General features: G+C 42.4%; 1 protein-coding gene across 1 annotated transcript in view; it reads left to right on the top strand.

Annotated features, from left to right (window-relative positions):
• Positions 1-15,815, top strand: part of ALK (ALK receptor tyrosine kinase) — a 598,490-nt gene that overhangs the window by 168,797 nt on the left and 413,878 nt on the right. The window contains exon 2 of the mRNA XM_036224695.1: positions 3,585-3,704. Within this exon, the coding sequence (XP_036080588.1) occupies positions 3,585-3,704 (120 nt within the window). The remainder of the gene's footprint in view (positions 1-3,584; positions 3,705-15,815) is intronic.

Genomic DNA, 15,815 nt, shown 5'->3' with positions numbered 1-15,815 from the left:
AGAGACAATCTCGATTTTATTGAGTTGCAGAGAAAATGGGAGAGAAAAAGTGGAGACAGAGGAGCATAAACAAATCTTTTAAGAAATAGAGCTGTGAAGAGGAGTAAAGTAACAGGACAGTGGCTGAAGGAGAGTGTGAAAGTTAAGGAAGTTTTTTTCTTTCTTTTTTTAATACGGTATTTGCTGCAGATGAGATTGACTTGGTAGAGGCGGGAATTTGCTGATGTAGGAGAAAGGGGGGACTATTGCAAGAGCAGATTCTTTGAAAAAATATGAGATTAGCACCTAAGTGGAGATGCTGCCGGAGTATGGATAGTGTACCCATTATAACAGGAGATGAGGTGCTGACACTTGTAGGTTGATAGACTTGCTTCTCTTTCCTCAATATAAGAAACAAAGTTACGAGCTGAAAATGTGGAGGAAGGAGGGAAATGAAGGTTTACAGGGTAAGAGAAAGTTGGAAGTGATGGTGCTGGAGAGAGGTAAATTGAGCTTGTCAAAGAATGCACTAAGATCCCCGAGGGTACTGTTGTGGTTTGTAGTCATGAATTTAAAGTGAGACTTGTCAGCATTGTGGTATATTCCTCTTCCCCTTCTGCTCCCCTCCGCTCCTACCACCGTGTTCAGCTGCTCAGGACAATTGTAAAGAAGGAAAGACGAAAAGGAATTGCATTGTTTACAAAGGAATTGTTCATAGTGATGAACCCTGGAATCTACTGAGGACATAAGGAGGTGATACATGGTGGAAGAAGAGTTGCATCAAGAAATTGGGGGTTTCACTCTGCCGGGATGCCCTGTGGTGCCTGGAAAGGGCTAGGATATCACCAGGAGAAAACAAACAAACAAACGCTACCTTAAAACAGTCTTATCTGTAGCCAGTAAATAATGTCCTATTTTTACTTTCCGCTCCTCAGGTGGTGGTCTTGGCCATCTCCTGTTGGCCTCAGCTGAGCACCTGGAAGCTCTTGCTGCTACTTTCTCCTCCTTTTCTTTTTAGTCCTCTTCTCCAGGGTCCTTCTTGAGCCAGTGGGTCTTAATTCACATCTTTATCCCATATTTTGGTGCCAGTCAGGCCCATTTCACTATGGATCCTCATATTTTCAGAGGGAAGCATCAAAAAATAAATAAATAAAACAAACAACAACAACAACAACAAAAAAACGCAAGCCTTTCTCTTGCTTAAATGGATTCCTTTTCATGGCATCATGTTTCTCTGTGCTAGAAACCCCCTTCCTTCTAGGAGTGAGGATGGGGTGGGGAAGGAATGTTAAAGGAACAGAGAGCTTCTTCCCTGTACTTATTAAATGCAGAAGTACTTCCTTCTTTATATTCTAAATTTATAAATATTTTATGAACTTTGACTAGAACTCACATCTCAGTGCTTTCGAAGTTGTTTTGACAAATAACTTCATTCATTCATGTGGACTGTTTTTCTTGGTCTTTATCTATCCAGGTGAAGAGGCCCATCCTTTGGTTGATCCATCCATTGCTACCCCCATCCTCATCCAGTAAATCACCATCTGCCTCCCTCTTGGGATCGTGTGAGCTCAGTCTGCTGGCAGAAATTCTAGGAGTTACTGTAATGGCGAGATAAAAATTCCTGATTTCTCTCCAGTATCCAACTTTGAAGATGCCCAACAATTTATTGGCTTTTTTTTTTTTTTTTTTCGGATACAAAATGCTTTAAGCTTATCTTTGGAGATGACCCACTGTGATGCCCATGGCTCCTCTCTGGGCCATGATTCAGTCCTCAGAGCCCTTCCTTTTGAATGATTTCAGATTTTTTTAATCCCTGAATATATAACCTGGCTCTTGTCCCTATTAAAAGTCATCTGTCATTCTTTGCCTGCTCATAGATTCGTAAGTGCTTCCTGAAGTCTATCCCCACCCACTTGGGTCTTCACGTCCAGGAAGAAGTTAATACCATCCCAAACTATATCATTCAGAAAAATGACCTGCCTTGGAAACAGAGGAATACAGCTAGTTTTGATCTGCCTCTTACTTGAAAATTACTTAAAATTTGAGCTACGCTAATGGTTCAGACATAGAAAGGCCAAATTTTATTCACATGGAGGCCATTGTAAGGGGTTGGTTGCCAGAGTCTTCTCGGACCCTTCACACATTTGTCCTGTTCTGGGGCATACTCAGTGGTGACCTATGACCTTAGCCATTGCCCTATGGGACCCTGAATGGCCCTGTAGAGAGCTGTGGAACACCCTGCACTAGTTTGTGGGGCTCCATAAAGAGTGGTAGAAAGACTGTGGGCTATAGCATGAGACCAACCTGGTCTGTTGACTCTGGGTCCTGCCTACTGGCTGGGTGGCCACTGTCAGAATATCTAATCTGGCTGCAAAACAAGGGCTGACAATAGTACTGATTCATAAGGTTGTTATAAGAAGTGAATGTAATCACACATTTAAAGCAGTTACCGTAGTGCCTGGTTTACGTGTGCTCAGTTTATATTATTAATTACTTAAAAGTCTAATAAACTTAAGCCTACCCCCAAATAGACCTGTCAGACCTTAGGCCTCACCTCTCTCAGACCCATCACCCATCTGTAAAACAGAGACAATGCGAGGGCGAAATGACATGGCTTCTTTCTGACACTTACTAGCATAGCTCCTGACCCCTTTCGGTGCATTTCATCTGAGCCATTTTGTAGAAATGCTACCAGAAAGATGTGTCTGGGCTACACATGTATATACTAAACAGAACCTATTCTTAAACCCTTCCTTTAGCAGAAAAAAACTTTGCCTGCCACGAAACATTAGCAAATAGTGATTGAGTCGGAGGTTTCTGGAAAGAACTACGTAAGAGGCTGCGGTACATGTTCATTTGATTTGTAGATTAATTTAATTTTTTAAAAATTGAATAAACTCAAGTCTTTCCCTAGGTAGACCTATCTGGCCTTTGGTGAAATTGCTTTTCACCGCACAAAACCCACCCAAGGTACTGCTAAGCAAAGGGGTAATGCTTTTACTCCTTTTCTCTCAGTCTTTTGTTCTCTCATGCAAATCAGAAAACATTAATTTTTTTTGGCTTACTGGATTCTTGAATATGGGAAAACTCATCACCTAGATTTTTTTTTTCTTACTAGCATAATTGTCAAAAACTCACAACTTCTGAGTGTAATTTCACCTTTCTCATTGATTAGGCAATAACCCAAGCAAACAGCATTAGGTAATGTTACAAACCTGAACATAGAGTAGAAGTGTTATTTAGATGAGATGAATTGAAGTTCTCTATAAAGTTATACAAATTCTCATAGATATAATGTACTTTGGATAAAACTTAGACCAAGCCATTCAGTAGCCTGCCTTCTAGTTCATTTCCCAGAGATCTTCAGCATGGCTTTGGTCGTAAGAGTCATACTTAGAGCTGGTTGTCCTTGGTAGAAAATGTACATTGAGGTCCTGAGGTCAATTCAATATTCTAGTGGCTCAGTCTTTTCCCCTTCAATTTCTAATGAGTGTCATGAATGCCTCTTATGAACTTTCTGTTATAGGCAATGAGTGACAGACAGCTAAAAGGCACATCCTAAGCACATGGATTAGTATTTCTTTTTTTTTTCTTTTTATGCCCAGGTCACAGCTCCTTAGAGTCACCAACAGATCTGCCTTCTCTCCCTCCTGATTCTTTTGCATGGAATCTGACCTGGATAATGAAAGATTCCTTTCCTTTCCTGTCTCATCGCAGCCGATATGGTAAGTATATTTTTGATAGTTATTTGTGATGCACAATCACCATCTCATAATCAAGGAAGCTGTGAATTTCAGTTTGTTATTCATGGCTGTCTGCGGATCCCTCAGCTTCCTATGCAAAGGAAATTTTTTTGTGCCTTTAGTCTTTCGTTGGCACCCAACTTCACCAGACCATTCCACCCAGGCCTGTCCTCTCTAGATTCAGTTCTGTATTTCGTATCCTGAAAGAAGCCAAGGGCTTCGTTGCTGCCGTATCCTATTCTCCCCAGCCTTTGTGGAGTATGGTATTCCTACCAATTCCCTTACCAGTCATTTGGTATAATGCTTATTTACATTTTGACTATGATTTTCTAGATATAGAGTTCTAACCCATGAATGTTTCTACTCATGGTGATCTCTTGAGATAGGATTGTTATTATGAGAGTTGCTGGTCTTCTGGGTCCCTCGAGTGACTCCCTTACATTTGGGTAATTCCTTAAAGGTACCTCGACATGTTCTCAGATATTATTTCAGATCAATTGATTCTACAACAACCTTAGGGGTATGAAGGCCAGGTACTATTTTGTTTTTACAGATGTAGAAACTGAGCTTAATAAGAGCACACAGAGTAGATTCTCTAACTACAAAACCAGAATTCTTCTCTTATGTTCACTTTCCTCCCAGAGGGCTACCTGCTATGTCCTATCCTAGGAACCCTCAGGAGGTCATATTTACTTGGTGGAGGAGTCCTTATTCTCTGTGCTCATCCTAACAGCTCACAGGAGAGGGGCCTTTGCAGAGGAAAGAGCAGGTTTGGAGGATCCGATGTATTTCCAGGTTGACATTTTTTCTTCTCTTGAACTCTTCTACAGTGAGCTCCACGAGGGCAGGCACCAAGCTGTGTTTGCTCCTCACTTTATACCATCACATAGAAGACACTCATAATGCTTGTGCATGATGAGTGAATGCAGAAGGCTTCCAGGGATGGAATTCACTCATTAGGCCTGATTCAATGAAGCGTTTATGAACCAGGGACAGCACTGAGTTCTAGATCTCCTCTGGTCATATTTACCTGTTCTTGATACTTAGTCTCTGCCCTTGGGCCCGAGCTTTTTAAAATGCACTTAACAGAGATCTTCTACTCACTGCTGCCCCTCATCCATAATGCAGTTAGTCTTGATTAATATTAACTGTATCTTTTATTTCAAACTTAAAAAAATAAATACATCAAAAACCTGAGGGCAATTTAGGATTATACTTTTCTGGGATGTTTCCTGCTATTCCTAAGCCAGCCCAGCAGGTGATGAAGATCAGCAAAGGTCAGGAGATTCCAGATAAGAATTCCTTCTTGATTTTATTTAAGCTAGACATTCGGTGTCATCTTATAATAAGGGTGGGTATCTTTAAACAATGGAAATCTGGTCCTTTGTATTGTTATTGCCTTTTAACCAGATTTGTGATGAAACTCATTTTTGGATAAAATTTTTGCGTTTACTTTCAAAGTCATTCAGTATCTCCATAGGATGATAACTTTTATAAAATGGCAGAATGTCCTAAAACATTAGGTCTACCTCCTGCAGGACACAGAGGGTACTACATTTGTCCTCTGTGGAATATCCAGAAAGAGGTTGCAGGTTGAGAAAGCCACTGGAGCTTTCAAAATGCTACCTACCACTATCTGGCCCTGATACACCTACTCTCTCTTCCCCTGGGTCTCATCTTTCTCATCTGTAATGTGAGGGTGGAGTGGCATGCTGACTTGGGGCAAAGGAGTAGATCTGGAAGATTCCAAAGAGCCCTCTTAAACTCTCCTTATTGCCTAGAATCTTCATGATTTTCCTTCTTGACAGAGTGGAGGACCCAAACCACTGACCAGACGTTGCCCAGATTCTTGATGAGGGTGCCAAAGTCAACACCATTTTTGCTGTTGATTCACAGGATAGGAAGAGCTGATTCTTGATTGGTGGCTCCTTGATTAAGTGCAGTGGTAATTTTAGAACCTCTTCATCTTCTTACTGTATTTAATTCAGCTGAGACTCATAATGACCCACCTATCCCCACCACCACCTCTTTGTGCCTGATCCAGTGTCAGATGCTGGAGGTGATATAAATACAAAAACATGTAAGACTTGCTCCTGTTCTCTTAGAGCTCAGAATCCAGAGAAATAATCGTGTAGGCAGCTAGGCTCATTACCACAAAAAGTGACTCTGGGGGCTCATCCCAGAACTCAGAGATTGAGGAATAATCCTGAGACCTACTGCAGAGCAAAATGAAAGCAGAGGTAAGGCCAAGACTCCTGTCCTCTTAAGAATGTTTGTGGGGGTTCAGCCCACATCTCCCTCTATGAACTAAAGAGGCCAGCAGGCTCATTGGCGATAAATCCATACCTTTCAACTGCCTGCCGTGAAAGGCATTTTAAGAAATGTTAACAACTTCATTAATTTTAAGACCTCAAACTTGGGCAGAGAAATTTGACTGGAAAATTGCCGCCTGAAGGGATAGTTCTTCAGACAGTGAGAAGTAACCAAGTCTCAGCAAGTTGATGTGGGCATTAGAGTGATGAAGCTTTCTGCCTGGTTGGCTGTCTTCACCTGCATCCTGGGGAGGAGGTGGGAGGGATGATGAGAGTAGCATCAGCAGCCTGGCCGTAGGCATCATGACGGACAGCGGCGGGCCAGCCCGCTCAGACTAGCTGTCCAGTCCTGAATTGAGCATGGTTTTCTTTTCACCAGTGTGTTATGAGAAGAGACAAGGTGGAGGGAGGCTAATAAGATTTACTCACCCCCAGCCTGTAATTATCTGCTTGAGGAAAAAGTTTGGCCTACCGTTTTGAAGTCTCGCTATATTTCTTCTAATTTATGTTGCAGACTTTTATGTTGTGTAAAATATATTCTCTTCAATGGCATTTGGTGCCAGATTCCAGTTCTTTCTCACCTCATCTTGAAAGATGGGAGCCTGCTGATTTCATCATCAACAAACAGAACGTCACCCATTGCACCTTTTTCCCCCTGGTCTTTGAAGGAGCGGGGGCACCGAAAGAAAAACGTTTTTCTTGTATTATCAGCTTTGATGTCTTAAGACTTATTTATAGACTTGACTACAGGATTAGGCTCTGATTACTTACCCAGATAAAAGTCTATTCCAACCAGTAGCTCCCAAATTATGGAGCAGGTGGGCAGTTAGAAAAGACTGAACCCAAATTTTCTGACTTCAAGCCGAGTGTTCTTTCTACTACATCACAAAGTTAATTCAAAGATGAAGTCTCCCTTCCATGAGAGGGCTCTCATTTCCTGGACAACCTGGTAGTTGGACTGAATGACCAGTCTGATATCCAAGATCTGGGCAGCTGTAGGGCCAAGACTTGATGTCACCAAATTGAAACTATCCCTGGCAGGCCAGGTAAGTCACCTCTTCCTAACTGGGGAAGACCTCCCAGACACCTTGGGCCATCTTGTCTTCCTCCCCATAGACCATAACCCTGTTGTGGGTCGAATGAACTCCCAACCCCCAGTCCTGTGAGTGCTACCTTATTCGGAAGTAGGATCTTTGCAAATACCACCAAGTTGAGTCCCACTGAAGTGGACCATAATCCAATATAACTGCTGTCCTTCTAAGAAGAGGACACAAAGACAACACATAGGGTGAATGCCAACATAAAGATGGAGGTAAAGATTAGATGATGCATCAGTAAGCCAAGGAATGCCAAGGACTGCTGGCAGCTAACAAAACTATGAGAAAAGCACGGGGCAGATTCTCTCCTAGAGCTGTCATCTTCCTTGATGATAAGATGACTTTAGACTTCTGGCCTCCAGAACTAGGAAAGAGGAAATTTTTTTTTTTTTAAGCCACACAGTTTGTAATACTTTGTTATGACAGCCCTAATAAACAAAAACAATTTTCATCCCTCTAGTCTTCCAATGTCCAGAACATTGACTCCTGCAAAAGGAAGATTCCTCTCAACACCCCAACATCAGGGCACAACAAAGCCATTGTTGGACTTTAAATAAAAATTGTATTAAAAATTGGTCTACTTGCAAGCCCATGGGACCCATCCAATTTAGGTACTGGGGCTTTTAGAAAGAAAGAAAGAAAAATTAGACTTTTTAATTACTTTTCCTGCTGCTGCTACTACTATCACCAGTCCTGTTAATGTTTCAATTTCCTAGATTGAAAATACTCGGTAAATTAAATATATTTCTCCCTCAAAAAAAAAAAAAAAAATCAACCTGCCAAGAATCAAAAATGGAAAACAAAAAGGCCCTCCAGCCCCCCGTGGGATTTGCTTCATAGCTTTGGCAGAAAGTCTGTTTGATCACATTTCTGAAATTACATATTTAATGTGGCTGGCCGTGATCAGCCATTCTGCCCTCAAGAGCCTGGCATCAGTGAAAAGCAGCTCCCAGCTCTCTTGTGGACCACTGTCAGGGCTGAAAGCTTTCTTACCAATTCTTCTGCCCTGATAGGCTGGGCCTTTTTGTGTTCTATTACCAGCCCTGCTCCATTGAGCTGAGAAGTCAAATTCTTTCCTAGTCCATGTGTCTGTATTTTTTATCTATCGCATGGTAAGCAAAAGGCTTCTGAATGCATTCACCATGAAGGCTGAGTCCCAAAGGGGGCAGTAATGCTGGCAGTCATACAAGACCAAGAGCAGGGAACATCTGTCACCCTGAAGACCACTAACCTGCTGGGAGCCAATGAACTCAATCCATGGAAATTAAATTAAAAGCAATTGGCTTAGGTGTTTCAAGAAGAGACTTGTTTAAAATGTTCCACTTGATCATATCTCTTACCTTTAAAATGAAGACTTATCGATCTACTCATAAATACCAACAATTTATCTCTACGTTAGTGGGAGACTGAGCAAAAAGCAAAAAGGAAACAAGTTGGATTAAAAGATAATAAAAGAATGATTGACCAGCTGACACAAAGGCAAGGAAAGCAAGTCAAAAGAGATCTATTTAAAACAGTTGTCGCAGACAGAGAGGGAAAAGCATTGGCAAAAAGGAAAGAAATAGAGACACCAAGAGTAAGAGATATGGACAGACAGACTTGGAAAGGATTAGTCAGGGCTGTCTGGACTTACGTCCATGTATTCTTCCTCCTGCTAACATGGTCTCAGCTCTCACACCTGAGCAAGAGGCTTCCTGATGCTTGGTCAGATTTTGACCTCCCACCTGAGGGTCATTTCTTCATCCCTACCTGCCTGCATTATTTCCCCTTTAGTGTGTCTCTGACACCACATGGAATGGGAGGATGGGCATAAACATTCTTTGAGCATGCGTGGGCATGCTCTAGGCATGGCGGTGATAAAAAAAAAAAATAGGACACACTCCTTTCTCTCAAGGAGCTCCCGGGGAAGAGGCAGATTTGCCTGCCCAATGATGAGTGCAGCAACAGGCATGTTCAAAGCTCCCCAAAGCACAGGGAAGGGGCCAGTTATGTAGAAGACTTTGGAAGGTAGACATTCTGGAGATGGGGACAGCTGAGCTGGGCCTTGGACCCCAGGTACCACCAAGACCAATGAGAAGGGCATTCCAGGCAGAGAGACTGAGTGTGCAAAGGCATGTCCAGGAACAGGACAAGCTTAGTGACAAGGAGTAGAGGACCTGGGGGAGAGTGGCAGGGATGATCCTGGAGAAAGTGATTTCTGTGCACTCAAGGTTTAGACATAACGATCCTACATTTGAAGCATAGGTAGTGAGAGATTCTAGCTGTGGGCCAAGCATGACTCTTTGCCCAGTCAAGGGAGTCCATCTTGACTAATTGAGAAGATAGAGATTCTGTTAACTAAAATAATGAGGAGGAAAAACATTTGGCAAGGAGAGATGGCAACCAAGACATCTAGAGGGAAAGGAGAGTTGGTGAGATCTATGTTGAACAAGTTATTTTTGAAGTGCCTTCAGGACATCCAGGTGAAGATGGTCAGTAGAGAGTTGTAAATCAGGTCTTGGCTTTGAAGAGAGAGATAAGATAGAGAGTCAGTAGCACAGACCGTGGCTAAGGCAAACAGAGATGGGGAAATAGGAAAGTAGAAGACTAGAATGTGGTATAGCCACAGAAGCCAAAGGCATAAAGAAATTAAGATGAAGGAGTCATCACCAGTGTTGAAACTGCCTAGAGAAAAAGTAGAATAAGGACCATAAGAAGGCCTTTCCTTTCCCTGGTAAATACCTTTATTTTTTACATTCTTCCTCCCTCATCCATGTCTCCTGCTTTCTCCTTCCATTTTGTTCCCAGTTGGTTTCTTTATCCTTGCCTTGAATCTGTCTCCCTAGAACCTGCCTGCTCAGTTTGCAAGGCCCAGCTCAGTCCCTGTCCCTATCTCAGAGCTTTTCTTGAGTATCCAGGCTACCCTGATATCTCTTTCTATTTGGAGTTTTTTTTTTTTTATGGGAAAAAATTGATGAAATTTTATGATAACACTAGGGTGGTGTCATCCCCCACTTGAAATCTGAGGAGATTCTGATGTGTACAGGGAATGGTTATTTCTTGAGCATTCTAAATTCTCCAAAAATCCTATTGGATGGTGCCCATCCTCATACAATCTGGGGCTTCCTTCATATATCTTTTCAACTAAATCACTTTCCTAGTTTGAATTTCATGCCTTGTATGGCTCAAATGTAGACTAGGTCACATCTGTCTATCCATTCATCCATCCATCTATCTGTCATTCATCCACTTATCCATGGAACAACTACAATTTGCCAAGCTCTTTTCCCCTGCCTCTCATAGAGATTCTAGCATAGTTCACTTTCATCACATATCTAAAATGGCTCCAACCATCTATCTGGAAAGTGCTTCTTAAATATTTGTTGTTTGATTGTTTTATATGTGTGCATGGTATCCCTGGGTTTGAGGAACAATCAAACCTAATAGGAAGGTTTGCTTGGGAAATAAGGCTTTTCAGTGTTAGCACTAATATATAGTATGTCTGTTAGTTTTAGTAGAGCTTCATTTTGGAAACCATGTAGTGAGCATGCACAGCCAGCAGCTGGTGACCACATTAACTCCAAATTAGAACAGCCTGCAAAGTTGTAGACCTTGCCTTTTCCCCATGTTTTCACCACGAAAGGTTATATGATGCCTCTCCATAGCGCTTTATATGTCTTATGTCACACTTTTCTTGATATCTTCATTATTTGTGGCCTCGAATCATCAAGATTCCTAGACTGTAAGCTATTACAGTTTAAGGAATCTACATCTTGTTTCCTTTTGCATTTCCAGTATTTAATCCAGTGTTTTGTTTTCAGTTGTGTTCTTAATAAATATATACTAGGTGAAATTGCAACATTCGCTGAACAACCTAGGGGCAAACTAGTAGTATACTCATGACTCTCAGTTCCCAGTCTGGAGCTTTTCAGCCCCTGAAGACCTCGGTTTTAGTAAAGGATAGGGATGTTCCCACTGGCCCTCTTATTCCTAAAGTCATACTAATGGTTTCAGAAAAGATATATGTCTAAATAGAGAACAGTACCTGGGCTTGGCATTCTTTGGTTTAGAATTTAAAGCGGTGACTTTAATTACCTTGGGAGGGCTTATTTTTTCCTTTAATTCAAAAAAGCATATTCAGCATATGTGAGTGAGCTGAGGAATTTGTTTTGACAGCTTTGGGACATCTGAGATGTTATTATATACAGAGCATTTCTAATCAGCCTAGAAAGATATGTGTCTAAAACATATGCAAGAAAATGATTGATCAAGAGTGAGAAAAATGAGAGAAAATCCTCTTAAAATGAAATGTTTTGTCTAGAGCAACCCCGGATGCAAAAATTTATGTCAGAAGAGACCTCCAATGAACAAGACTTTAACCAGCCCATTTGAGTAGATGACTAGGATAATTTGGTCTATGAGAAATTCATGGAATTGTGAGCTGTCAAACTCATGCCAGTCTGGTCAAGTAGTCTCATCTTACAAATGAGGAGACTAGGCATAGAGAGGTCAGTGATCAGCCCAGGGCTGGTGCCAAACCTGAAGTTCAAACCCGGGTCATCTGCTTGGCAGAACCCACATCTCACCCCTCCATAGCAGAGGCATAGGCAATAGTTCATATTTTATCAGTACTTGGTCTACAAAACGTCTCTTCAAATGACACTTCTGTCTATTGCTTTGCCCATCTCACTTTAATTCCTTGGGTCTCCATCAGCCCAGTGGGTTTCTGCTGTCCTGAGGGATGCATCAATGTAACATCAGTGCCCTCCTGGTGTAGATGAACCATAGCTAGGCTCAGTCTAGTTGCCTCATCATCACCAGCAGAATTTCTTGAAAACAAGATTCTGGGGCCCAGGGACTGTAGGTTTGGGAACCATGGATCATTCAATTCACCTCCTCATTGCCTGTTTAAATCTCCTTTGTAACATCCAAGCCATGGTCTTCCAGCCCCTGTCTAAAAGTATGGAACCATAGGGAGGAAACTCAAGGTGGGATCTGAGATGTGGAATTCATTCCCAGCTCTGATTCTTGTGAATTATTTATTATCTTCAGCCAGAAAAACACTCTCTTTGATTCTGTTTGTCATCTGAAAAAATGGGAATGTTCATGATTTCTAATTGACAGCATCACTGTAAGCACTGACTATGAGGGGAAAGTTCCATATGGCCAGAGCACAGGCAACTTCTGAAGAATAGACTGCATTTTGTTGGGATGGCTCTATTTGCTAGAAGATTTTTCCGTTAAACTCTCTAAGTCCCTAGTTTTACCCTTCGGAATCTGAAAGCACTTTACTTTTAACCATGATACTATCCTAGTTAGGATTGAATCCTGTGCAGTCCAGCCTCAAAATTTATACATGTACACAAAAGTAAGCCATACTAGCCTCATTTGCTTGGAACAACCTATTCTTTTTTCTGTTCTTAACAAACTTGCTATCTAAACCTTTACCATCTGTCAAAATCCTTTCATTTTTCGAGATGCAGCCCACAAGTTCCCTCCTCCATGAGCCTTTGGTCCTCCCAGGCAGAAAGTCTCCCTTGTTCTGTTTCTGTGGCCTCACCATGTCTGCTTATTTAAAGTCAAGTGTGAGTAAGTCCATCTCCCCCACTGGCCTGGGAGTTCCCGAAGGGTATAGGGTCCATGCTAGGGCAGCCTGGTATCTGCTTGTTTTTTGAGATTTGAGATTGTTTTTTTGAGGAGGAAACTCCATATTCATCTCAACACCCAGAAGATCTTCACCAACAGAGATAGAACAGTAAGTGTATAGGGCCATTTTGCACATTCTGGGGTAGAGACTTCCCACGACCATCAGCTTCCCCTGGTTCTCATGGATGCCATATTAGTCAGAGCTCTCCCCCACCCTTCTGGCTTCAGGAATGATCCCATGTGGATGGATGTCATGCTGAGCAGTATACATACTACTAGGGTTTCTACCATGTTCTCTGGAACCTACTTCATTCTGTTAGAGCCCCCCATCCCATGTTCTAAATGAATGCTTCCTGTAAATTGCAGGCAGACAACTGGACTGGAAGTCCCATCTGGGTTTTGGTCTTCACTTTCTTACTTCTCCAGACCCAAGACTATTCCACTTTGACCAAGTCAGTTCACCCTTCTGAGCTTCAGTTTTCTCATCTGTAAAATGAGGAGGTTGGACTAGTAAACTTCAGAATGCGTAGAGTTTTAGTTATTTTCAATTTTCTTATCTGGGATAGAGAGCAAAGTTCCATTTCTTCATTCTCTAAAATGGCCGCGGATAAGAGAAATGAGAGTTGAGCTTTTGGTGTTGATCTCCCACCATTGTGGGCATGCATGCTACACACCTTCTCAGACTGTCTGCCTTCCAGGGCTGTGCTTATGTAATTGATTGATTATACGAGGCTTGGCCCTTCTTTGCTGCAGCTCAATTATAAGTGGGCTAAACAGATGTCTTGAACTGGATGATTGGTTCCCAGACACGTTCTAGGGAGCAAACTGGTGGGAAGGAAGTGAATAATTTCATTTCTAGAGCCCCATGACAAATGAATAGTGGGAGTGGGCAGGCTGGGGCCAGATTTGGTATTTAGTTTTTTGAAGTGAGTGACCAGATGTTGATGGTAGCTGGTAGATTAATATTGAAGGTGACTGGTGAATTAAGTGCCCCTTTAGGAGATAACCTAGAAAGTGGGGAGTAGAAGCCCCTAATCATCTGAGCCTGGGCTGGAAGTCAGGACTTTTAGGATTCTGCTGACCAATTGGCTAGAGCCAAGTTAGAGAACTTGTTTGGGCCATCTACCCAAAATGTGAAATTGCTCTTAGAATGACAGAGGTGGAAGAGGCCTGAGAATCATTTTATTTGCTCGAAGTCATACCACAGAGCAAGGGCTAAATCTAGCTTTCCTTACCCAAGGTCTCGTGTGACTTCACTTCCAAAGAGAACCTTGATCAGCACATCAAAAAAGCAAAGATTGAGTAAGGAGTTCTAACTGGGTTTGACAAAGTCATTAATGAACTGTAGCTTCAAATATAAAGTTGTTTTATATGACCTCTAAAGGCCATCTGTAAGAGAATTGCCACGTGTGCTTGATGCTTCATGTGATTCTTTGTTGAATACACAAATCAGGCCTGTCAGGAATACACTGGCATTTATATATACCATCCATGAAGCAATCCAGCCTCAGCTTAAACACGCCAGTAAACTGAGGCAGAGGAAGTGAGAGCTGGTGACTCTAATGGGAACTCTAATGTTCAGCCTGGCCCAGGCTTGATGCTGCCTGGCTTTCGGAAAGGCATTCACAGCTGGGGGGATGCCTTCCACGCTGTGTGCAAGGGACTCTGACTGGCCGCATGACCTGGGCAGGTCTTTTCCCTTGCCTGGGTCTTGTCTTTTTTTCCCCCAGCTGTCCAATGGGTTGACCTCAGACATCATTTCAAGTTCTAACAGCCTCTGACTCAGAATATCACTAAAGGCAAACATGCCAACCTTCTCATGGTGTAACAAAATACTATGAGAATGATCCCGTGCCATTGGTTGGAATACTCAATGTAAATACTATTTCTCATGACAAACAAAAACTGTTCACAAAGGGCATGAGTGTGTAAATTCTGAATCAGCTAATATGTGCTGGGAATTTCTCCATTGCAAGCACATGCATCATCTCACTGAGTCCTCCCAGCACTACTAGTGAGTTAGTCTTATCACTGAGATGACCAAGGTTCAGGTTCAGAGAGGGAGAGTCCCCCATATCATGCAGCTGACAGGTGGCAGGAGTCAAATTATAGGTTTTGTGTTCTGTTCTTGAGAAGGAATCATGATGATATTAAGATCACTTAATGAATAACACATATAGGCATAGACACACAGGAAATGGTTGTAGGGCTGGGTGGGACCATAGAGACAACCATTCAACGAGTAAGGAGTGTCAGGCCCCATGTCAAGGCCATCTGCGTCGTGGCAGTTAAACATCAGGTCAGGATAACTAGAGACAGGAAAATAATCCCAAGACAAAATCACAATCACATCATATTTTAAACTAGCAGCAAACCTGATAATTCTCTCTTATCAGATACAGATCCCATGGCCAAGTATCCAGTTGCATAAACTCTTTCATGGGCCCCTGATGGCCATGGAAACCTCACCCCCACCCCATCCTGTTTCTCAACTGGGACCCTTAACCTTACCCCAGAAACTCAGCCGATATCCTGGAAGATGTCAGGAAACCTGGATGGGAACTTTAGCCCTGGGCCTTACTGCACGTGTAACCTTGGATTCCTTGATCACATACATACTGGGGTTAAGGCTTGGATCTCGGAAATGTGCACCTGACTCAGTCCTCACCTAGGGCATCCCAGGACCAACTTTATAAAGATGGCATCAGGTCCTTCAAGGACAGCTCAGGTGCTCTGACTTCTGTCCTGCCTCCAACTTGGCCCTCCCTGTCCCTCCATGGGGCCAGTTTTTGTCCTGCCTCACTGCAGGTCTCAACCCATATTGGTGTCTGTGGCTGTGAATGATGGCAATTATTTCTGCTGCCTTTTCAGTTCACATTTACTTGTTTGTGAGATACTGACAATGCCTCAGGGTTCCCAGGGAGGAAACAGGTCAGTGAGTCTCCTCAGTCACTTTCTATCTTAGTAACCTCCGATGTGACTTCACTTCTCTAAGCCCCAATGGCTTCCTCTGTTGAATGAGGATAAGATTCCTCCTTAATTCATAAGGGTAAAATAAG

The sequence above is a fragment of the Rousettus aegyptiacus genome, unplaced genomic scaffold (assembly GCF_014176215.1).
Source record: "Rousettus aegyptiacus isolate mRouAeg1 unplaced genomic scaffold, mRouAeg1.p scaffold_m13_p_7, whole genome shotgun sequence".
Classification (NCBI taxonomy): domain Eukaryota; kingdom Metazoa; phylum Chordata; class Mammalia; order Chiroptera; family Pteropodidae; genus Rousettus; species Rousettus aegyptiacus.
The sequence above is the reverse complement of the archived record's forward strand: the minus strand, read 5'-3'. Positions and strand labels throughout refer to the sequence as shown.